This window comes from Anomalospiza imberbis, chromosome 24 (genome assembly GCF_031753505.1).
Source record: "Anomalospiza imberbis isolate Cuckoo-Finch-1a 21T00152 chromosome 24, ASM3175350v1, whole genome shotgun sequence".
In the NCBI taxonomy this organism is placed as follows: Eukaryota; Metazoa; Chordata; class Aves; order Passeriformes; family Viduidae; genus Anomalospiza; species Anomalospiza imberbis.
Genome location: NC_089704.1, coordinates 6547989 through 6571286, shown reverse-complemented (window position 1 = coordinate 6571286; position 23298 = coordinate 6547989). Strand labels below are relative to the sequence as shown.

General features: G+C 54.5%; 2 protein-coding genes and 1 long non-coding RNA gene across 6 annotated transcripts in view; 2 read left to right on the top strand and 1 right to left on the bottom strand.

The window, feature by feature from the left end:
• Positions 1-13613, top strand: part of CEP164 (centrosomal protein 164) — a 28579-nt gene extending 14966 nt beyond the window's left edge. Inside the window, exons 12-31 of the mRNA XM_068172155.1 lie at positions 1060-1272; positions 2376-2510; positions 2662-2878; positions 3477-3554; positions 3796-3927; positions 4178-4300; positions 4409-4552; positions 4744-4827; positions 5187-5255; positions 5502-5680; positions 6155-6281; positions 6676-6740; positions 6899-7106; positions 7960-8067; positions 8656-8770; positions 9246-9590; positions 9923-9989; positions 10256-10372; positions 11196-11298; positions 12893-13613. Coding sequence (XP_068028256.1) covers positions 1060-1272; positions 2376-2510; positions 2662-2878; positions 3477-3554; positions 3796-3927; positions 4178-4300; positions 4409-4552; positions 4744-4827; positions 5187-5255; positions 5502-5680; positions 6155-6281; positions 6676-6740; positions 6899-7106; positions 7960-8067; positions 8656-8770; positions 9246-9590; positions 9923-9989; positions 10256-10372; positions 11196-11295 — 2626 coding nt within the window. The 3' untranslated portion in view covers positions 11296-11298; positions 12893-13613. The remainder of the gene's footprint in view (positions 1-1059; positions 1273-2375; positions 2511-2661; positions 2879-3476; positions 3555-3795; positions 3928-4177; positions 4301-4408; positions 4553-4743; positions 4828-5186; positions 5256-5501; positions 5681-6154; positions 6282-6675; positions 6741-6898; positions 7107-7959; positions 8068-8655; positions 8771-9245; positions 9591-9922; positions 9990-10255; positions 10373-11195; positions 11299-12892) is intronic.
• A 1340-nt stretch (positions 13614-14953) lies between these two features.
• On the top strand, positions 14954-17547 carry LOC137462110 (uncharacterized). Its single transcript, XR_010993576.1, has 3 exons — positions 14954-15171; positions 15940-15991; positions 17335-17547. It is a non-coding gene; the product is annotated as an uncharacterized lncRNA (long non-coding RNA).
• A 2761-nt stretch (positions 17548-20308) lies between these two features.
• DSCAML1 (DS cell adhesion molecule like 1) overlaps positions 20309-23298 on the bottom strand; it is a 95943-nt gene continuing 92953 nt past the window's right edge. For all 4 annotated transcript variants that reach the window (XM_068172364.1, XM_068172365.1, XM_068172366.1 and 1 more), the window contains one exon: positions 20309-21188. In XM_068172364.1, the coding sequence (XP_068028465.1) occupies positions 20728-21188 (461 nt within the window). In that variant the 3' untranslated portion in view covers positions 20309-20727. The remainder of the gene's footprint in view (positions 21189-23298) is intronic.

The window sequence follows — 23298 nt, the reverse complement described above, 5'->3', positions numbered from 1 at the left end:
ATCAGCAGATGCAGCTGGAAAAATTAGGCGGCGTGTCTCTGGGGACAGGGTGATGGGAAGGAATCTCTGTTCTCCTGGAGCTGTGGTGCTGTGTAAACGTGTGTGTGCTGCCTGGGTCTCCTTTTGAGCAGAAACTGGGGCAAAAGGAACAACTGGTAACCAGGTGGAAGTGGCTGAGTTGCTCTGCAGAGCAGCCTGATAAAGGACACCTGCTGCAGGTGCTGTAAGGGGGGCACCAGTGAAGGGGGATTGTTCCAGAGCCCCACCACTTTCCTCTGTCTTGCTCTTTTTGCTAATGGCTGCAGAAATGACCTTTTCTCTCCTGACTCGAAGCTGAAGAACTGGGGCTGTTATTTCCCTGATTCCTGGCAGAAGTCCCTCTGCCTTGCACTGCCAGTCTCACAGCGTGGTGAGACCTTCCTGCTCCAGCCTTCACTAGCAAAGAACAAAAATCTTTCTTCCTAGACTAATCTCAATTTTCCCCTCATTTCCCTTTAGCTTCTCTCAAACCTTATAGTTTTACTGCTGTCTGTCTGGAAAAAAAAAGAAACAAACTTAATTAGAACCAGATTGGGTTTGAGTTTTTGGAGTGCTCAGGGCTTTCTGTTGCCTGGAGCTGGCAAATTCCCAGCACACTTTAGGTTGCAATTGCAGAAAAATACGTGGTCCATGAGAAGCACCAATCCCTGGGCTGGGAGCAGGTACTGATGGCATCTGCTCCTGTGCCTGGCAGCCTGGCCAGGGCTTTTCATCAAGTGAGATTTTGTTGACCTCACAAGGTGAGCTCTGGTGGGCCAAAATTTGAGTTATTTAGGCCTGGAGTGCAGCAGGGGCTGGGTTCAGTTGATCAGCTGGAGATTCTCTGGGAGTCACCAAGAGGATCCACCAGTGATCCTCAGGGTCCACCTGAGGTCAGCAGTGAGGCTTTTGGACTAGATGGCTCTGAGATTTTGGTTTGGAGTTGATGCTCTGTGGAGGAGGTTGCTAGGTTGCTGTTCCTTTTATGCTACTCTTGTTTTCTGTCACCCTTTTGCCAAAGGAGCTTTTTGTCTTTGGTAGGCAACCTGAGAAGGAAATTGAGCAGTCCTTGAACCAGCCTGAGGATAAATCCCTGGAGGAAATAGCCAAGGAGGTGGAGACGGAGCTGGAGCAAGAGGAAATACCTTTATTTCAAGCAAAGGAGGAGAAAATCCAGCAATTCCAGGAGGAGATGAGGCAGAAGGAGGAGGAGGAAGCTGAAAAGCTTCATCAGCACAAAGAAAAGCCCCTCAGGTACTTTCCTTTTTTACTCCATCTCCTACAAGGTGGGATTTCCTTGCTGCTAGCCACAGACTCGTGCTGCTGTAGCCACCACCTGGAAAGTGGTGCTGCTTTGCAGAGCTGGGGGAAGGAGCAACATCAGGGCTCTCAGGGAGGAGGAGGAGGAGGAAGGACAGGCTTTGGCACAGGCAGTGCTGTGTGTGAGGATCTGCAAACCCAGTGGAGCTCAGGAAAGGGCTCTGCCACCCTGGCAGGAGTGGCAGGAGAGCATCCTGCAGGGTGAGCACACACACAGCTGTGGGCTATGGTTAACCTGGGAGGAGTTTCCAGCTCAGTGCTTGGAGCTCTCCCGCCTGGCAGCTGTTCAAATCCTGGGCTAAATGGTGGCAACAGGACTGGAAATGGGAGCATTAGAGGAGATGAGGTTACCCCAGAGGAGCTGTCTGCAGTTCTGATAGGGGATGTTTTACAGAGGACATTCCAAGCAAGGCTTCTAGCAATAGGGCAGGGATGGCTGTGGGAAAGCAGGACCTGAGAGCAGTGCAGGGGTGGAACAGCACTGGGAGCTGTGTCCTTTCCCTGGGGGAGGTTTTTCTCTTGAGGCTTCTGTATTATCTTGCTGGACTTGATGCTTATGTTCTGAGCAGCCAAAAACAGCATCTTAACATGAGACATCAGGGGATGCAGTCTGGGTGTGAAGGAAGATGCAGAAATGGCACCTGAAGGGAAAAAAAAACCACAAAAACCAAACTGTAGCAAAAGGTATAATATGGAAATATGGAGCTTCCAGATGAGATAATGCATCCAGGTAATTGCCTGGGAGCCTGCATCCATTTAATGAGAGTGGATTTCACTTACCTGCAAAAAAAAAGAACAAAAAACCCCTAAAGAAGTGTGAACTATGATGATATAGCCAGTTTTAAGCCCCCACTGCTCAGGTTTGATGCTGGGGCTGCATCTCCTGTGCCAGCAGCAGGTCCTGCAGGTGTGGGGGGGAAATGCATGTGTCACCACAGCCAGTGAGATCCCCAGCTGAGCTGAAGCCCTTGGAGAGGGGACTGGGAGATATTGAAGCCTCCTGAACTTATTTTCTTCCTTTTTATTTTCTGTCTCAGCGCTTCTGAAGAAGATTTAGCAAAATCCGAGCAGGAAGAGGAAGAGTTGCTTCTCAGAGAGGAAAAAGCCAAGAGACTCGAAAAGCTGCGAGCCCAAATCGCCGCAGAGATCGAGGCAGAGGAGGAGAGGATGAGGTGAGAGGTTCTGCTGCCATTCCTGGGGGCGTGCAGTGCTGGTCTGGGAGGGAAGGGTCGGGCACATCCCCAGCAGCTGCTCAGAGGGAGCTCTGAGCCCGACTGTCCAGTGCTGGACCCCCATTTCTGTGCTCTGTTCCAAACCTACCAGGGCAGAGCAGGAGGCCACGCTGCAGAAGCTCAGGGAAGAGTGGGAATCCCAGCAGCTGGTGGAGAAGGAGAGCCTGCAGAGGAAGCAGCAGCTTGCCTTGGAGGAAATGAAGCTGGCAGCGGAGGAAGCCCGGCAGAAGGAGATGAGCGAGCTGGAACAGGAGAAGGAAGAGTTCCTGAGCGAGCTCAGGGACAGGTTAGACAGGGAGAAGAAGAAGGTGAGATCTTTATTGCCAGGCAGGGCCAGCCTGGAGCTGTTCCTGCTGGCCTGGCTGGCAGGGCAGTGCCAAGTGTCGGGATTAGCTCACACCTGCAGTGCTTCAGTGACAGCTCACTTAGAGCACCAAGGGCAGTGCCAGTCTCTCGGAGGCATGGGAGGTGGGCAGGAGAGCTCCCCCAGTTGTTATTACAATGGTGATTAACTAACAATTGCTTCAGTGGCCACTCTGCACAAGATAAGGATCACCTGTGTCTCCCGAGCTACACTGAGCCCTGTTATCAGATCAGAGCTAAACTGAGCCACTTTATCAGCTCCCAACACCTCTTTGGCTGCTGCTTCAGTCCTGCAGGGACCTGGGGAGCCTTCAGTGGGGCAGTTTCCAGTCCCTCCAGCACAGCATGACTGGGATTCATGGAGATCCCCGGGAGGGAAAGCACAGAGAGAGTAAAGGCTCCTTGCAGTGATCCCGTTTGGAGGGGGGGGGGGGGTCACTGCTGTGCCTTTTGATGCTTTTGGATAGAATTTAATTGCAAATGCACCTTGTCCCCACACAGAGGCTGGTTTCCCAGCAGAGTGTTTTGCTCGTGTTTCTGCAGGCAGCAGAGGAGCTGGAAGAACAGTTTGCCAGTGAACTCCAGCAGCTGAAGTCTGCAGCAGAGGGGAAGCACCGTGAGGTGAGGATGGTGTCCTGAGGATGTAAATTGTTGGTTTTTATTTTTTTCCTCATGCTGTCACCAAAGGTGGCCAGGGAGGGTGGCATTATTTTTTCCCCCTCCCTAGCTGTGCCTCTGGTCTGGCTCAGTGTTTGGCCGTGCTCCAGGCAGGGGGTGCTGAGGCTGTGCCGTGCCCTGTCGAGGGCATGGAATGCATCCTGTGAAAAGGCTGACGGGTCTCTGTGGGTGGCTTTCCTGACAGGTCATTTCCAGCCTGCAAGCCCAGCTGGCAGAGGCACAGAGCAGCCAGGAGGCCCAGCTACGCGAGGAGCTGCAGAGAGCAGATCAGAAAGTGCAGGAAAAAGCCCTTAAAGTGAAGGAATACGAGCGGGAGGTGAGCGTTGGTTTTGTGCTGAAGGTTCTTGACACTCTCAGATGTGGGGTGAGCTCTGGGTGCCCACATCCCCTGCCTCAGGGGGCAGCACATCCCCCAGCATCTCACCTCAGCGGGGTGAAGGCTTTGTGCTCCCCAGGACACAATCCCTGATCCCACTCTGGGCTTGGGCTCGGGTGGGAGGCTGATTTTTGGGAGGCCACTGCAGTGCTGCAGTTCGGGGAAAGCTCTTTCCCTGCCACCCCTGCAGCTCAGACAGCTGATGAGCGACAGGCGGCGGGAAGTGGAGAAAGAGCACGAGAGGAGAACGGAGAGGCTGAGAGAGGAGCACCGGGAGGCCGTGGCGCGGATCCAGGAGCACTACGAGGAGGAGGTGCTGCGGGCGGGGGGCTGCACTTGCAGTGGGTGCAGCGTGCCCGTGCTGCATTGCTGGAGGGCCCCGTGCCTCACAGAGGTGTTTCCCTGTGCCCTGGCCCGGCAGGAGCGGAAGCAGAGGTCGGAGCTGCTGCAGGCGCTGCGCAGCGAGGCCGCGCGGCTGCGGCAGCTCCACGACGCCGACGTGAAGGGGCTGCAGGCAGAGCTGGAGGGGAGGCTGACTGCCCTGCAGCAGAGGCACAGGGAGAAGGTGAGCAGCAGGCTCTGCCTCTGGCCCTTGGGACTCCTGAGGGATGGCCTGCAGGCTCCCCCACCTTGTCCCCCCGCCGCCCTGCACAGCGCAGGGGGACGGACACGAGTGGCAGGTCACGCTTCCCGGCTTGTGTTTTCCTGGTGAGGGAGGAGCTCGTGCCATTCTCTTTAACTCAGCTCCCTGTGCAGGAAAGAAAGCTCCAGGATTCAGAGAAGGAGCTTGAGATCCGCATGAAGAACATCCAAGCCAGATCAGAGCAGCTCCTGAGCCAGGTGAGCCTCAGGTGAGCCAGGTTGGGCTCACAGAGCTTCCTGAATCTGTGCCAGTCCTTTGGCTGCTTCCTCCCGGGGAGCTGCTCAGGAAAGCTCAGCCAGGGCTTCTGCTGCCATCCCACTTACAGGTAAAACTTTGTCACCAGTCAGAGCAGGGCTAGGCATTCCTGGTGCTGCTGTTTGCTGGGAAAGTCCGAGCTCTGGGTTTGCTCAGTGCTTCGGGGGGCGGTCAGCGGGGTCATGAGGCAAACCTGACAACACTCCTTGTTTTGGAATGGTCTTGAGACCCAGGCCTGAGGTGCTGCCCAGCATCAGCAGTGTCCTGGCTCTGACACGGCCCTGCCTGTCCCCTGTCACAGGAGGAGTCCCTGCAAAGGAGGAGGCAGCTGCTGCTGGATGAGGACGGCCGGATGCAGCTCGAAAGAGACGTACGGACCCCTGGGGCTGGAGAGGGGCTGTGCTGCTCTGGGGCTGAGGGCAGCACCTCAGGGCTGGGGCTTTAGGAAAACAAAGTGCTGAGTGGTGGCTTAGTTCTGAGCTCCCCAGAGAGAAGAGCCGGTCCTGTTCTCCCAGGATTGGTGTGTGGGTGTGCAGCTCTGGGGCCCCGTGAGCTGTGTGCCCCTTGTTTTGCTCTCGGGGAAATGACCGTGAGGGATTTTCTGGTTTTCTTCTAGGAAGCTGCTCTAGCCTCTCAGCTGCGCCTGGAGGAGAGCAGGAAGGAGCACTCCAGCCTGCTGGAGTCCATCCGGCAGCTGCGGAAGACCCTGGAGGAGCTGCAGGACCAGAAGGCTGAGCTGGAGGCCCAGGTGGACTTGCTGCAGAGCCGGAGCCAGAGGCTGCAGAAACGCATCGGGTGTGTGCGAGAAATTTCCTCTGATACCAAAAAATCTGCCCTGTGCCCCTGACAAACCTCTCGAACCTCACCTGGGCCTCTCCCCCACCTCTGAGCTCTGTGTTTTGGGCCATGTTCCTTCAGAATCCTGAGGTGCCCACTGGGGGCACAGAGTTGCTTGGGGGCTGGTTCCAGATTTTTCATTAACTCAGGGTGTGAATTTCAATTTGCTCCTTCACCTCTGCATGTCAGGTTCGTTTGTCTCCTCCACTCCTGCCTTGGGAGGTTAACGGGGTGCTGTGAGAGTGGCACTGAAATGCACAGAGGTTTTCCTGAGGGGGCTGAGCTGCCCAGGAAGGGTGGAAGCAGTTTCCCTGCCCAGCCCTGGTGTTGTCTTGCACACCTGTGGCCCTTTCCCTGCTGGAATCTGGAGCTCACTCTGGACACCGTTCCAGGCTAATCAAGTGCCTCTGCCGTTGCTTTTTCTTGTGGCAGAGAGCTGGAGGAAGCAATCAGGAGCAAGCAGGAGGCTCTGAAAGAACTGGAGGCAGAAGAAAGTGTGGAATCTCCAAGAAAGAAAGCTGAGCTCTGTGTTGAAGACCTGAGAGAAACTCCTCAAGCTGTGAGTAAAGCAGCCTGTGAAGGTGTTTGCCTTGTGAGATCTGAGGCTGAAACTCCCTTGAAAATCCCAGCATTTGTTCCTTCTGTGTGAAATCATTTGAGATGCAGAGATGGATTTCTCTTTGCTGGTGTGTTCAGTAGTATTTGCAGGTGTCTGTCTGTTATTAGTGGGTGGAGAGGAGTTTGGGGTACTCAAATCAAAAGCAGGGCTTGTGTCGGGGTAGAAACGTCTGTTACCTTCAAAAGTCACATCAAGACCAGCCCTCGTGCTGTGCTTGCATCTGGGCAGTGCCCTGGTGATGTCATTCCAAGCTTTTGGTCCTCATTGGATTCTTAGGGGGCCCTGGGCTTCTGTTTGCCCCATAAACACTTTTAGCAACGTGTCACCCTCGCAGCACTCGTCCAGAGAGCCTTCCCTAGCCTCCCAGAGCCCCGAGGAGAGTGACCTCCAGCTGGATCGGTGAGCATCCCTGCGCCAGGAGAGCGCCCTGCTTTGCTCTTCCACACCCAGCCTGGGGCTTGGGCTTGCACAGCGGGCACTGAGCCCCCGGTTTTGGGGGTGCTGTGTGAGGTGTGCAGCAGCACGGGGAGCCAGGACAGCCCTGCCTGTTCCTGCAGAGTGCAGAGCTACATCTCGGCGGAGGGGCAGTCCCTGCGCAGCGCCAAGGAGTTCCTGCTGCGCCAGAGCCGCTCCCTGCGCCAGCGGCGCTCGGCGCTGAGGGCGGCGAGGCTGCAGTGGGGCCAGGACCTGCGCAGGGCCCAGGAGGCCGTGCAGGACCCCCACAGCTCCCAGCTCCTGCAGGGCATGCGCCAGAACCTGGAGAAGGTGAGCCCTGGGCGCTGGGTGTTGGGTGGCACAGACTGCCCGCAGCCCTGGCACTGACTCCTGGCGCTGCAGCTGCCGTGGTTCTCCTGGCGAGGGCTTGGTGACCCTCCTGGTGAGGGCTTGGTGACCCTCCTGGTGAGGGCTTGGTGACCCTCCTGGTGAGGGCTCGGTGACCCTCCTGTCGTGGGCTCGGTGACCCCCTTGGCGTGGGCTCGGTGACCCCCTTGGCGTGGGCTCGGTGACCCTCCTGGCGTGGGCTCGGTGACCCCCTTGGTGTGGGCTCGGTGACCCCCTTGGTGTGGGCTCGGTGACCCTCCTGGCGTGGGCTCGGTGACCCCCTTGGCGTGGGCTCGGTGACCCCCTTGGCGTGGGCTCGGTGACCCCCTTGGCGTGGGCTCGGTGACCCTCCTGGCGAGGGCTCGGTGACCCCCTTGGCGAGGGCTCGGTGACCCCCTTGGCGTGGGCTCGGTGACCCTCCTGGCGAGGGCTCGGTGACCCCCTTGGCGAGGGCTCGGTGACCCCCTTGGCGTGGGCTCGGTGACCCTCCTGGCGTAGGCTCGGTGACCCTCCTGGCGTGGGCTCGGTGACCCTCCTGGCGTGGGCTCGGTGACCCTCTTGGATGGGGGTTTGGAAGTGAAAGCTCCTTTTCCTTGGGCTGACCCTGCTTTGAGCCCTGTGCTCACTGTGAACACCCCTTCCCACACTCTCGAGGACTTGGGAGCGATTTCACTGCAGCAGCACTTCCTGTGCTGAGCAGAATGAGGTGACGACAGCCACCCCAACTGCTGACAGGGATGATTTCCTGTCATTCCTGTTTAATTTCCCTCCTTGGCATGGCTGTTGGTCTGCGCAGGAGGCAAAGGAGTTGGACAAGATGAAGTCGGCCATGCAGAAAGGACAGGTGCTGCTGAAGAAGAAGGAGGAGAAGCTCAGCCAGCTGGAGTCCTCGCTGCTGGAGGAGGTAAACTCTCCTGGTGTTTGCAGCAGAGCTGGATTTTGGAACCACTTTCTGTGAGAGCAGCAGAGACTGCTGAGTGTGTGGCTGCAGAAGGCAGCTTGGAAAAGCTGCATGGGTTGAGCCTGCAGAAAACAAGGGCAGGTCACCTCACGTGAGCTGGGATGGAGCCTGCTCTCCTGACCAAGGCAAACCTTGGAATCTTTGGCTCTGCCTGGGACCACGTGGCCTCAGGCAGGGCAGCAGCAGACACAAGAGAAAGAGACCTTTGATGGTCAAACTCTTGCCCTTGGCACAGAGAGCCCAGCCCTGCAAGAGCTGTGAGGTTATTTACAGCACAAACCACGCTGACTCCTGCTGGAAGGGCTGGTTCACGTGGCTGCTGGGTTTGGCCTCTTGCACTCTGAGAGCCACAGCAGTCTCTGGACACTCAGACTTTGCTGTCAGGGGCTGGAGACAAGTTTGCCTTCACTTGACCTGAGCCTGACTGCAGTCCAGCTCTGTAGAGAAGCTGTAGGCAGATTTCCAGCAGCTTTTATGTTCCAGGGATGATACAGCAGGTTTTACTGGCATTGTTTTCCTCCTCATAACCAGCTCTCAGATGAAGATACACTGAAGAGTTCAGCGTGCAAGAAGGTGGTGACGTTTGATCTGAGCACCTCTGAGGACACGAGCAGCACGTCCAGTGTGAATCTGGGCCAGTCGAGATGTAAGTGCCCAGCATGTGAGGCTCTAGGCCTGTTCTGCCTTTCCCTCTCACCTCTCTGATGTCCCTGGTCTCCGTTGTGCTCAGCTGTGTCCAAGGCAGGTCTGGGACTGCTCTGTGTACCATACCTGATTACAAAAACTTGTTTTCTGCCTGTAGTGGCAGATAAGAGGGATGGGATCTGTGAGTGAGCCTGCCTTTTAAATCTCTGTGGATTATAAAATCTCTCTGATTTCCCTCTGATCCTGCAGATCTGTATTGCTCTTCTGCAGGAGTCTGGGCTTCCCCTTCCTCACATCATGGCAGGAGAAGCTGCTGCCATTCCCTGTCTGCTGCTCGTGCTTTCTTTTGGGCTTTGGTTGCCTGGAGTTGTGTTGGGGGAAGAAGGGCAGGCAGGCAGGAGGGTTGGGTTGCTTGCACACAGGCTGCTCTTGTCAGGGCTTGTCCGTGATCCCTTTCTTCCTCTTTCTTCCTTCAGCTGACTTGAGAATGGATTTCTGGCCTGTCTTCCAGCAGGACAAGATCCAGCACCTGAGGGACTCTGTGCATAGCATCACCAGCGAGCTCAACGGGGTCCTGGGGCTCCTGGACTCCCTGAGCCAGCACCAGTCCCCTCTCCTCACCTCCACAGCCCGTGAGGGCATCCCTCTTCCCACCTATCCCTCCTTGGCAGGCCTGGGCGGGGGCAGCTCCCTGGGGAACCCCCCCAGGGTGTCCCCCCTGGACCAGTGGGCCCGGAGCAGCAGGCCCAGCTCTAATTATTCCATCTCAGGGCAGTCAGTGGACAACATGCTGACAGAGAAATGGCACAGGTATTTCCCAGGTGAGTCTCCTGGCCTTGTTCCACCTGCTTTGCTGCCTGCAACTTCTGATTTTGTCTCAGGCTTCCAGTGCTGGGGAGGGTGGGTGCACTGGTGCTGCTGGTAGGAAAGGTGCTAGGGGGATAAGGGAGGAGAAGCTCACTCCAGAAGTGCAGCATGTGGCTGATCCTGTCTTCCTGCTCTTTAATACCCAAGGAAGCAGCAAGAGAGGAGCCAGCCCTCTCCACTGGGTCACCTAGGTGTCCTTGTAGGACAGCGTGGCCATGGTGCAGGAGAGCAAACACAGCCAGATTTGTGGATTTGGTGGGGTCTCTGTTTAATGTCTGTTTTGCAGGTGGGTTCCCGTCGCTCAGTGGGAGTCCCGTGCCTCTGGACAGCAAGCTGGGCTATGTCCCTGCAGAGTAAGGGCTTTCCTCCTTGAGATTTCCACTGTGCTGCTTGGTTCCTCTGCAGTGGTGGTTAGGTCACTGCTCACGTAACAAGTAGATTACAATTTGATAATTGCTATGAACGACTTATTAAGGAGAACAGGTGAACTATCAGTATAGATGGATTAGAGGGGGTGGTTTTTTCGTCAGCAGCCCATCACTTTCTCATCTCTGGGATATTTTCTTCCCAGACCTCTTTTTTTCCCCACTTACCCTCTGTCTGTGTCTCTCTGCCACAGTGAACAAATCAGGCTCTTCCAGCATTCCAAGTTCAGTGAGCCAGAGACAAGGAATATTGAGGGGATGATTGAAAGCAACAAGAAGTGGCTGAAAGGCTTCAAGAAGGATTCCAAAGTGTATCTTTTACCTGGGTCTGGTCTTTAATTGCATTCCTGCTTCCTGCAGAAGGTAGGAGGGGTGTGAAATGAAAAATTGAGCAGCAATTTCGAGGCCTTGGCCTCTGTTGCAGTGCCTGGTTCTGCAGAGGTGTTTAGCAGATGGAGCAGGAGTGATCTGTGTGCTGCTTCCTGAGCTCTACTTGACTGAGGGAGTTTCCCTTCCTTTCCCTGTGCTGTGATGCTCTTTGGTGATGCTGCTCGGCTGTAGAGGAGCAGTTTGAGCAGGGAATGTGAGGATTTAAAAATATGGACCAAACAGTGCAGAGGGGAGGATGGGGTGGGCAAGAAATGGGTCTGGCTTTGCAGGGCTGCTTCTGGTGTCCTTGGTGGATGGAGCCCTTGGCACGGGCAGGCCCTGCTGAGCAGCCTGGGAGGAGGTGAGGGCACCTGGAGATGTGTGGACTGGGCCCCGGTGGGGCAGGGAGGGCTGGGCTCCCCCCAGAGCTCTCTCCAGCTCTGTTTTGAGGAATCTTGTAGCATGGGGCTGGATCCAGGGAGCAAGACCTCTCTGTGCTGTGGGCAGGCTGTGGTACCAGCCTTGTGCTGGGGCTGTGGGTGTCTCCTCGGTGTGCACTGGTATTAGCAGCCAATCCCCGCGGGCTCTGTGCTGCCCTGAGCGTGGTGTGCCTCTGAATTCCCTAATCCCCCTCTAATTCCATTTGACTGGGATGCAGCAGGCTAAATACAGCCTGTGTGCACTGGGCTGGCTCAGTACCTGGTACCTGTCCTGTCTGTGCTGATTCCTGCTGTGAGCCAGGCTTTTCCTTCACCCAGCTGTCAGACCTCTCTCCCCACTGGCACAGAAGCCCCCAGGCAGCAGCCCCGGCCTCCTGCAGCTGGGACTGGATGAAAACAGAGAGATCAAGGTGTACCACTACTGAAAGGTGGGGTTTTTCCCTGCATGGAAGGTGGGGGGGCTGTGCAGTCTCCCCATGATGGGCTGGGTTTTGGGGATGCCCACCCAGGCACCTCCACTGTGTCTGTGTGGCACGTCCTTGAAACTGGGTATTTTTGCAAGAGAGAGGAGAAAGGAGGAAGAGAACTTCCCAGGCGGGTTCTTCTAATCCTGTAATGTGTCCAAATATACTTTATAGACTGTTTAATCCAGCGGTGACATATCAGGGCTTCAATAAATCAACATTTCCCTCATTAGTATTCCAGCGATGGCAAGGCAGAGCTGTGAATCACAGAGGACTTAGAGTAACTGGTCAAGGGGGAGGATGTGAATCCTGCTGAGGCTCTGCTGGAGGAAATGTGGCAGGAAATGAGCCTGCCCTGATGCCCAGCAAACGCTTGGAGCCAGGTGGGCCATGTCAGGTGGCCCCTGGCACGTGGGAGCAGCGGAGTGGCTGCAGAGTCTGGGGGTAAAACCAGGGAATGGCACTTTCTGGCTCTTGGGGAATGTTCTGCTTGTTTGGGGTGGAAGCAATAGGAACTGAGCCAAGAGTGGTAGATCTGGACGAGCCCTCCCTGCTCCTCTCAGGCCAGGCTGGCCAGAGCTGTGCAGCAAAGCAGCTGCTGCACCTCTGTCCCCTGTGATGGCAGTGGGAGCAGGGCTGATGGCAGGACACGGGGAGGGTCTGTGCAGGCACGGCTGAGGAGCTCCTGCGGAGGCTGGGACAGCCCCACCTGAGTCCTCCACGCCCTGGGGAGAGGGATCCAGAGCCTGGCTCAGCAGCTGGGACCTCTTTCCATGCACGGGGCTGGGGAGCCCCTGCCATAAATCCTGGAGCACAGTCTGGCTGCTCCTGCAGCAGCTCTGTGGGGATCCCGGGACAGCAGGGGTGTGGGAAGGCTGGAGACTGGCTGAGGAGTTGGGATGAGCAGCTCCTGGACCTCAGCTGTGACTCAGTGGCTCATGGCTTTGCTCTCCAGGTGCTGTGAGGTTCCTCTGGAAAGGCCACATCCAGGGGCTATCCCAGCCCGTCCAGAGGGCATCCCAGCCCGTCCAGGGGCTATCCCAGCCCATCCAGGGCTATCCCAGCCCATCCAGGGGCTATCCCAGCCAGTCCAGAGGGTACCCCAGCCCGTCCAGAGGCTATCCCAGCCCGTCCAGGGGCTATCCCAGCCCATCCAGGGCTATCCCAGCCAGTCCAGGGGCTATCCCAGCCCGTCCAGAGGGTACCCCAGCCCGTCCAGGGGCTATCCCAGCCCATCCAGGGGCTACCCCAGCCAGTCCAGAGGGTATCCCAGCCCATCCAGAGGGTATCCCAGCCCGTCCAGGGGCTATCCCAGCCCGTCCAGAGGGTACCCCAGCCCGTCCAGGGGCTACCCCAGCCCGTCCAGGGGCTACCCCAGCCAGTCCAGGGGCTATCCCAGCCCGTCCAGGGGTATCCCAGCCCGCTGGGATGCTTGGGACTGGGAGGGGTTTCACTCTACCCAGCGGGGAGGAGCCAGGCTTTCATGGCAATGTGCTATTTGGTTGTCTTTGTCAGTATTTCCTCCGAGCTGACTATAAATATTTTATGCTTTAAAAAGCTGCCGAGCCACTCGCCCATTCTAGCTGACGAGGACGCTGCGCTTCACGGGAGCCCATCTGTGAGAAACCATCTTCAAAGCCATTCTCCTGAGACAGCTGCTGGGGGCAGGCTGTGAAGCTGCTGCCCCACGCCCCCCGTGCTGTGAGAGCCCCTGGGGTAGGTGAGGTGGGCAGTGGGGGCAGCCCTCCTGCTCTGCTCCCTGGGTGCAGTGTGCTGGCACACGCCGTGAGCCTGGCACGGGGATGTTTACATGCAAATGGACATCTATTTTTGATGAACATCATTTTAAAACTCTGAAGAATGTATGTATTTTATTTTTCCGTGCTGTTTTTCTAGAATTTTTGTAATTACTCAATAGCCTTATGCCTTCCTAGGAAAGGAGGGATCCAAACACGGGTATCCCATCTGCTGTTGGATTGCACAAACCCCTTCCTGTAGGGATTTTGCTTTTAGTTTACTGGATGCTCAGAGGACACGTGGCAGTCCTTCCAGTCAGGGGTTTTAGAAGGGACCCCACAGCTGTGGTTGCTGTGGCCAAAGCCATATCACTGAGTCCTTCCTGTGTTTTGGGAGAAGCATGCATTAATGGTGCAGAGAAATGCCAGGTTTTTTAAACAATAACTTGGTTTGAAACATGCTCCTTTTTCCTGTTAAAACCCGGGACAGCAGCTGTATCTGGTTTTGTATAAATTAAATCAACATGAGCCTGTTTTGTATGACGGTGGTGGTTGTCACTGTTTTGTTGTAGCTGGCTATCCAGCTGTACTTACCTCTCACATCTCCCCTTGTCTCTGGGCTCTCTCATGTTTTGTCTTTCCAAGGTCATTTCTGGCAGTTCCCAAGACCACTTAAGCTCGCTGTGGCTTTGTTACCATTGTCCTTTTAAGTATCTGGACATAGGGTAGCAAATGCAGAGGCAGAGAGAAGAAAGCTGAAAACCAAAACTACAAAACGAAAACAAGGCGTCGCTCTGGCAGCCTGGGATCTGTTAAAGACGTCTCACTGCAGGTTGGCTGTGGCTGCTGGTTTCCCATGGGTTTGGGAGCAGCCAGGAATTGCCCCAGCAGCGTGCTGGGTGCTGCTGGGATCGCTGAGTAACGCTCTCACCAGGAGTTAGGGAGGGTTGGTGATGTGTTCTTCTCTTGCTCCCATCTCCTGCTCGCCTCCTGCCAGCAGCCTGTGGGAGCTGGAGGGGCTGGCACAGGGTGAACAGGGCGTGCATCAGCTGCTGGTGCACAAGTGGAGGCTGAGAGTTTCGTCCTTAAAAAGAAAACAAACCACCACCAGGCTTTTTTGCCCCAGTTGCTGCCGTGCCTGAGCTGCACTGGTGTGTCTTTGCCCTCTGGAAAGCTGGAGAAGAGCTGCTGGAGGAGCTCTGGTGGCAGCACACGCTGTCCAGGCAGGCACTGCTGGGGACAAGTCTCCCACTGTGCTCCTGAGCAGTTCGGGGCGGTTCTGAGACATCCCAAATCCCAGCTGGAGTGTGCTGTGACCCTGCTGAGATGGGTCCCCAGGGAGCAGGTGTGACCCCAGGCTGGGCTGGGCTGTCTGCCCCTGCTCCCTGCCGTGCCTGTGTGTGTGGAGCAGAGGATTTGCCTTTCCTGGAATGCCAGCACTGTGTCTGTTGGAGAAACTCTGCGATTAGAAGAGCAAAAGGGCAGGGCCTGATTACTTCAGCAAGCTGAGCAGGGGCTGTAAGCTCATTAAGGGGCTTGGCCTCTGCCTGCCCAAGGAGGTACAGCTCAGTCCTGGCTGTGGAGGTCCCGGCGTGCTGCTCCCAGAGCTCCCGGGCCGAGGGAGCCCCGCACACCTGGCCATGCTGGGCACCCTGATGACAGCGCTGTTCTTTGTGGTGAGGGTGGTCAGACAGGTGAGTCTGCCCAGAGGGAACTTCTATTGCTGCAGTGCTGCTCTCACCTGCCTGGGGCTGCTCTCTGCTGGGGCAGGGAGAGCAGGCAGCAGCTCCTGCTTGCCCTGCTGGGAACGGCTTCTGTGCCTCCCAAACCAGCCCGGGCAGGAGGGCTGGGAGCTCTCTGGGGGTGGTGTCACCCCAGTGAGTGGCCGGGGAGGGCTGGGATCTCTGGTGATAATTGTGGCTGAGCAGCTCTTTCTGTTCCTCTTCCTCTCCTGTCCTCTTCCCTGCTGAAAAACCTTCCCCGTGTGCAGCTGGGCACCAACCTGTTCCGTGAGGAGCCCCTGCCTTACCTGGTGTACCAGCCCCTGCCCTGGCAGATCCAGTGCGTGTCACAGAGCCGCCGCACCAGCCGGGACAGCGAGGTGAGGGCTGCTGGCACTGCCAGCACAGCGAGGTGAGGGCGGCTGGCACTGCCAGCACAGCGAGGTGGGGACTGCTGGCACTGCCAGGACAGCGAGGTGAGGGCTGCTGGCACTGCCAGCACAGCGAGGTGGGGACTGCTGGCACTGCCAGGACAGCGAGGTGGGGACTGCTGGCACTGCCAGCACAGCGAGGTGAGGGCTGCTGGCACTGCCAGGACAGCGAGGTGGGAGCTGCTGGAACTTGCAGGACAGCTGGCCCAGGGGATGGTAGTGCTGCTGCAGGGGCAGCTGTGAGCCAGGCAGCCTGGAGGTGTAGGCAAGGGGGAAATGTAATGCCAGGAGGGCAGGGTAAGCTGGAAAATGTTGGAGAGGTATTTGCAGACAAATTCAAGCTTATTTTTAGAAATGGAAATATCTCCTGGAAGACCTGGCAGCCCAGGAACTGCAGGTTCATGGTGTAGGGGCTGTCTCCTTGCTGGTTTGAAATGCAGATCCCGTGAGGATAGCCCATGCCAACATCCATCCATGGACTGGAGCATCTCACAGCTCTGAGTTTGGATGCAAAGCTATTTCCTGCTTCTCCTTGGAGGTCTTTCCATAAATGCAGATTAATTAATCAGTACTCTTTAAGGGAACAACAGTAAGCATGTTCCAGTTTCCTAAAAGGAATAGAGAGTGGAAGGGTTCCTGGCTGGCCTGAAAGGGACTGCCCTCACTGCCTCTGCCTGGGAGAGAACTAACTTTTATTTTATTTCTCCACCTTTCTAGAGAGGCAGGAACTCCCGACACAACAGCATCTACTCACTTTCTGGAGAGAAAGGTGAGTGTGGAACAGGCAGAGAGACAGGAAAAAGCCCTCAATCAACACAAGTAACAGGTAGAACTCATGGCTGGGACTGCATGCTGCAGAAGAGCAGGCATTGCAGTACCTGCATCCTTCTTGGCCTCTTTCTCCTTCCACAAATCTGTCTGTGACATTAGTGAGGGGTACTTGATGATGAGATAGGTGTTGATGTGTGTAGCATCAGCCAGTGAAGGTCCCAGTGCTGCAGGGCTGAATATAGAACCCCTCACGTGTGTCTGTGCAGACCCCTGCTCCCCTCTTCCCTGGAAACCTGCCCCAGTGGCTCAGCTGGGGTCATGCTGTCCCATGAAACAGCCCCCTTCTCCTTGTTCTGGGAAAGCCCCCTGGCACCCACCCCCCTCCTGTCTTTGCTCTTGTCTCAAGGCTCTGCAGTGCTCAGCAAAGAGGATTTGAGCTGTTCCATTCTTGAGCGGATGAGGGGCCCTGGGGGCTGGGGGTGCCATCCCTCCTCATGGCCCAGGAGCTCTGCCCAGCCTGGCTGCTGGGCTGGGGTTTCACTCCAAATGGCTGCAGGTCTGGGGGTGCCAGGGGCTGAGCCCCTCGGGCACGCGAGGCTGTGGCAGAGCTGCAGGGCCGGGGCTCACCCTGCCAGCGCCCGGCAGTGCCTGTCCTCAGCCTCTGCCCTTGGGCAGGATTCACAGCTGGCAGTGTCTTGTTGAGCGGGGCAGGGGGGAGCCCACTCCCTCCTTTTCTTTATCCTTTTACTCTGCAGCTTCTCTTAGGCAGGGCAGGGAAATGGGTTCAGGTGGCAGCGGTGAGTTTATTCAGCAGCATCTGGCCCCAGGATTCCTGATGGCTGCTCGGGGGGTGCTTAGCAGTGACACACTGGCTTAGAGGAGCACTGCTGAGTGGCTTTGATGCAGTTCCTGTTGAATTTCACAATACTTCCCTAATGCCACATTAAGCGGGAGTGGGGAGGGCTCCCATTTGTCAGCGTGAGAGCTTTATTGCTGCGCGGGGCCGGGCTTTCTTTCTAATCTTATTTGTGTGTGCGAAAGTAAGTGAGCATCATACGTGGTGATTAAACGTGGGCAAGCTGCGGCCTTCGGGGAGTGGAGCTGTGTAAATAGAGGGCTTAGCACTGCCAGGGAGGCTGGGCTTGGCTTTGCCTCCCGTTGCCTGCTCCTTCTGCCCTGGAGATGCCCCTGTGAGCCGGCGGAGTTGTGGTTTCACGCTGTGAGCTCTGCAGCAAGGAACGCTGTCCTGGCTGAGGAATGGGGAGGCACTGACCCCATGGGAGCCTGTTCAGGGCCGCTGGCACTGTCTGTGCTCACTGTGCTGCTCTGTTTGCCCCCCAGGTGACGTGACCCCCAATGCCAGCAAGGAGAGCAAGGTCACTGACCCATCTGAGAGGGCAGCCATCACCATCCAGACCCACTTCAGGAGGTACCAGCAGCAGAAGCAGGAGAAGAAGTAGCCACAGCAGCCACCTGTGGCCTGCACCGTCCCTCCTGTTTGTGTGTTCTGTACCCCAGAGACATTTGGGGCCGTGGTGACTGTGAACCTGCCCCCGATACGTAGCTCCTGGTGCAGGTGTAGGTTCTCTGCCCTTGTGTTGGTGCTCACAGGGAGTTCTCTGTCCTGCTCAGTCCTTCCCCAGACAGCATCACTCCATGGGCCAGGTCACAGCTGCTGAGGGGCAGCTGGGGACAGGGCACAGATGTGACAGCACATTTGGGAGCCTTGGCCAGCCCTGGAGTGATGCTGAGAGCCCCAGCAGCTGTGTGGGTGGGAGGGGGTCCTGCACAGTCTGATTGTGCGGGCTGGTCACTGCCCAGCTGGGGCTTGTTTCACCCCAAGAACCCTCCCCTGTGCCTCCACCTCCTCCACTCTGCCTCTGGAGCCGGGTGGAAAAGTTGCCTTTGTGCCCTGCTCTGTGTGGCCAGCAGGGTGGCCAGCACAGTGTCTGGGCCAGCCTGGAGTGGGACATTGCCAAGGGAGCGTGCTGCAGGCTACGAGGGGAGCAGGAGCTGAGCTGGGAGCTGCTCTTACCTTTGCCTGGGGAGAGCTGGCTGGGGTGTCCCGGTTCCAGAGCAGGCACTGGGTGGGTGGGACTCTGTCCTGAGGGTGACCCTGCTTTCCTTCCTGAGGCATGGCAATGCTGGTGTTGGGCTCGGAGCCCACCCAGCCCCCTGGCCTGCTCCTCTGGTGCATTCCTGAGCTTGATGGTCCCTTCTCTGCTGTTGGAAGGCAGAGCTGGGCTGGCATGGCCTGAGTGGGCTGCTCTCCTTCCCATGCTGCTGTGGTGAAGGGCAGGGGGCTCCCTGAGAGCAGGGGGGTGGTGGGGCTCACGGGGGACTGCTGGAAACTCGCGCCGTGTTAAACTGTGCAGGGCCAGGGCTTCTGCCTGCTGGGGAAGGGAAGGGAAGGGGGGGAGTCCTTGCTGAGATGTAGAAGGAAATCCGTACTAGCCAATTCCAATAAAGTTGTATTAATCTCTGTTAATCTGTTCCTCTTTTTATCTTGCTAATCTGCTTACTCTCACAGCTGAACACGCTTGCCTTTTCTTGCCTCTTCTATTTTTAATTATATTTTCCCCTTCTATTTCTATTCTAAGCCTGGGGTTGGTATTTTGGAGGTGCTGTAACCCTGCTTTAAGGGCTTGGCACTTGGTTTTCTTTAAAACCTGTGTTATGTAATGGTTTATAAATGTTATGTGCTCTGATGCCTCCCCACCAGCCTGGCTGGGAAGAGTGCCCTTCCTTGACAGAGGTTGACTCTGAGTGGTACCTGAATAATGGCAAAAAATGATAAAAAATGGGCACAAGAAATTGTCTTAGCAGCTTGTTTCTCAAGCCAGAGGTGAACAGCTGCCAGGCTCTGGCCAAGGCGCTTCCTGCTCTGCGGGATTCCAGGAGTTACCTTAGTTAGGAAGAACCAGATGGCAAAGCAGGAGCTGCTGGCCAGTGTGCCAGCAGGCTGGGAAGGGCACTGCAGAGCTGCACGTGGAAGCTGCAGTAACATCACTGTATTTGCATGTCATTTTAATTTGGGTACTCCAATTAAAAAAAAAAAAAAAAAGAAATCAAGGAGAGAGAGAGGTTGAAAAAATGACCTCTGCAGTGCTTGATTATAGCTGATGAATTAAGCCCTGTCAAGAGTAAAAAAAAAAAAAAAAAAGAGAATGGTACAAATCTGTGCGTAGATACTCAACTGCTTTGGGCTAAAATAGGAAATGGATCTGTCTGTAAGGAAAGAACTGGAACCAGTTGGTAGCAAGCATGGATGGGAAAGCAATAAAAAAATCACCAAAACTTGAGCTTATAAATTACAGGAAAAAAGGAAATGAAAGTGCATTTAGTTAATTACACCTCAGACAACACCAGAAGCTCCTCAGAAAGGGGAAGTCCTACTTTGGGTAAGTAGAACAAGAGTTAATAATGGCCTGAGCTGTTTTTTGCCTTTGGAGCAGGTAAGGAGGACTGGCAGCCCTGGGGCTTCAAGTTCTCTTGCTTTCACAACCTTGTATGAAAGGGGGGAAGTAGCATCACCATTTCTTTAGTCTCATATTGGTGTGGCTGGTGGTGAAAACTAAGGGGAAAATAAGAACAAATTACGGGGTGAGGCGGTGCTGGTCTCACCGTGGTCTCAGTGCTGCCCCGTGTCCTGGGGCACCTGTGCAGTGCTGTGCTGCCCTGAGCCACATTCACCAGGATTCAGGGAGGCAGAGACACCGCGGCTCAGGGCTCTGTGCTGGATTGCCCGGGCTCCGGGCTGTGCTGGATCCACCACGACGCGTTCCAGCGTGACCAAGGACAGCGGTGCTCCTTCTCCTGCTCCCGGGTGGGGCTGGGACACATCCCAGGGAACAAGACCCTGCTTGGAGGAGTTGCTGTGCCTTGCTGGATGCTGGATCCGATGCTGGAGCCCCCCTGCACTTACCGTGAGCTGCCAGAGCTGTGCTGTGGCTCACGAGGGTCTGGGCAGCCGTTCACCCCTCCAGATGAGCTGGACCAGGATTCCTGTCTGGCACCATGGTTTGTCCTGGGCTGGAGCTGGACTTGGTACTGCTCTCTCAGTGCTGTGGCACACTCTGGTCATGACTGGTCTGTCCTGCTCCATGGAACCATTCCCAGGACCCTGCTCCAGTTTCTGACCCTCCTCCTGCCCCACAGCTCTGCAGGTGGATACGTGCCTTATTATTCTTTAATATTCAACCCCTTGTCTTTGTATTTCTGTACTTTGGCTGCCCTGGGCTGTCCCTCTCCATCCTCCTGCCCTGTCCTGCCCCAGCCTTGCTCTGCCTAATTCCCTGCTGACTTCACAAACGCCCCATGTATAAACATAACCTTTATTGCACACAGCGCTGGGTTTTTTTTCATAGAAAAAGGTATTAACACATAAGCATTTGCAAATTGAAGCAACTCCTGCTGTTTTCAGAACAGTAAAATAGCATGCAATGTCTCGGAGACGTTCCTTTTTTAAAACCACCGACAAGATCAGGGAGAGAAAAAAAAAAAAAGTCGCTGAGTCTTTCCTTGTGCCCCTTTCAAAATGATGTGAAATATATATATATGTTTACATATATATTATATTTTTAAATCTGTAACATCAAATTCTTTGTGCCCTGGTTTCTTTTTCTGTTCGGAGAAGAAGAAAATAGCTTCATTTATACAAAAGAGTCCGTTATGTACAAGTTTGTTAATTAAATATAAACGGCGCAGGGAAACGAGCAGCATCCGGCGGCGGCCCTACACCAGCGTGTAGGACTTGGAGTAGGCTCCGGCACCCTGTTTTTGAGACCTGCCTACCCCTGACGTGCTCATCTCCAGCAGTGAGTCCCTGGAGCCCCCCACTTTGGAGTGCGTGGGCACCCGCGCCTCGGCAGCGGCGGCGGCCACGGCCACGGGAGGCTCGGCGGCCACGGGGGGAGCTGGGGCGGCGCTGGCGGCGGGCGCGGGTGCGGGGCCGGCCGGGCCGGGCATGGGGAGAGTCCTCTGAGGTAAGGTGGTTGCGGCGGAGGCCGGGGGAGGCAGCCCCAGGGGCTTGGCGCCGGGCTCCAGCGTCATGTGCCGGGCCTGCGCGTGGTACGCCCGGGCCAGGTTGCGGATGGAGGCTTCCCGCGGCGGCACCACCGGGCACGGCTCGTGCGCGTCGGGCTTGCGGAAGAAGGCCTCCGACTTGACGTACAGCGGGAGGTTGCAGTAGTCACCTGCCAAGGGAAGAGCAGGCAGGTAAGGCTCTGCAGGGACCCTATTGCCCCCCACCCTCTGGACATGTTGGCATTGGGCGATGGAGAACACGCTGGGCTACAGAGAACACGTTGGGTTATGGAGAACACGCTGGGCTATGGAGAACCTGTGCTACAGAGAACGTGTTCTATCGAGAACGAGTTGTGCTGCAGAGAACACGTTGGGCTATGGAGAATGAGTTGAGCTGTGGAGAATGAGTTGAGCTATGGAGAACCTGTGCTATGGAGAACCTGTTCTACATGTTCTACAGAGAACCTGTTCTACATGTGCTGTAGAGAACATGTTCTATTGAGAACATGTGCTACTGAGAACACGGGCTATGGAGAACCTGTGCTACAGAGAACATGTTCTATCAAGAACGTGTTGGGCTACGGAGAACCTGTGCTATGGAGAACCTGTTCTACATGTGCTGTAGAGAACATGTTCTATTGAGAACATGTGCTACTGAGAACACGGGCTATGGAGAACCTGTGCTACAGAGAACATGTTCTATCAAGAACGTGTTGGGCTACGGAGAACCTGTGCTATGGAGAACCTGTGCTACAGAGAACGTGTTCTGTTGAGAACATTTCGTGCTACAGAGAACACTTTGGGCTACGGAGAACCTGTGCTACAGAGAATGTGTTGGGCTACAGAGAATGTGTTCTATGGAGAACGTCTCGTGCTACACAGAACAGGCCCTGCGGTAGAGGGAGAACGTGTTGTGCCATAGAGAACGCGCTGTGCTATAAAGAACGTGTCACATTGTCATCCCAAAATTGTCCCGGTCCATGCAATGCAACGCCTGGGATGCGTCAAGCTCTAGCGTTCAACGCTGTACACAATGTCCTGTAATGTATGGTGATGTAATAGTGTTAATCATAATGCCAAATGGACAGTGATAGGAGTTATAACGTGATGCAATACTGAATGCACAGTGTCATACACTATTACAATAGTAATAACGTGATGCTGAAGTTCTGACACAGGACGGGCACAGATCCTGTTCTGTAAAGGACAGGGGAAATGCTCCTTGTGCTCTGTGTCCCACCTGTGCCAGCACCCAGCAGTGGGAGTCGGTGTGTCCTACACCCAGCTTTACTCTGCCAAGGTGAGTGGCTGTGCTGTCATAAACCACACGTTCTGCTGTGTTGTGTGATGGCATCATCTATAGTTAGTGCCCTAATTTAAGGGTTTTACGTCTATGTATGGATAAGAGCCCGTGCTGTTATATTGGCTGTTATTGGTGTTATAGGGTTTATTTCTGTTCTATTACACTGCTCCCTTTGTGTTCTACAGCATCACCTCCAGCCGTAGGGCCTTAATTTAAGGATTTATACATCCATAGATGTAAAACCCTGTTATTAGTTTGCCTTTTATATTTGCAATATATAACACCTCTAGCCCAAGAGCGTTACTCCTTTAATTGTATATATTGTGCAGTGTGTTCTGTAAGAGCACGTTCCTCCCTTCACAGGATGTGGAGAGAATGTAATTAATGCAGGATCCGTGGTGTTAATATAGGATACATCACATATACATATGGGATTATATGTATTAGTACCTAAATTTTAGGAGTTAAGGTTATGTGTGTATATATATAAATTTTTACATTAAATATATAAATATTATTTATATATAAATAAATATTATATATAATAAAATAGCTATATTTTAAATAAAAATAATATTGTATAGATAATAAATATTATATATAGTAAATATTATTTATATATAAAATGTACATAAATCTCTATATAAATACATATAATTATCTAGATTAAAATATAAAAGAATTCTATATAGATATATACATAAATCTCTATATAAATATATTAAAATTTACATATAAGTATACATAAACCTATATACAAATGTATAAATTTTTATATGGAAATATATAAATTGCTATATAAAATATAGAAACTTATATATCAATATATAAAAATCTATATTAAGAATGTAAAAATTTATGTATAAATACATTTTATATAAATGTATATATTTGCATATAAACATATAAAATATATATAGTTAAATATATAAACATTATATAATAGAGATTTATATATATATAAAGCCCTGTGTTAT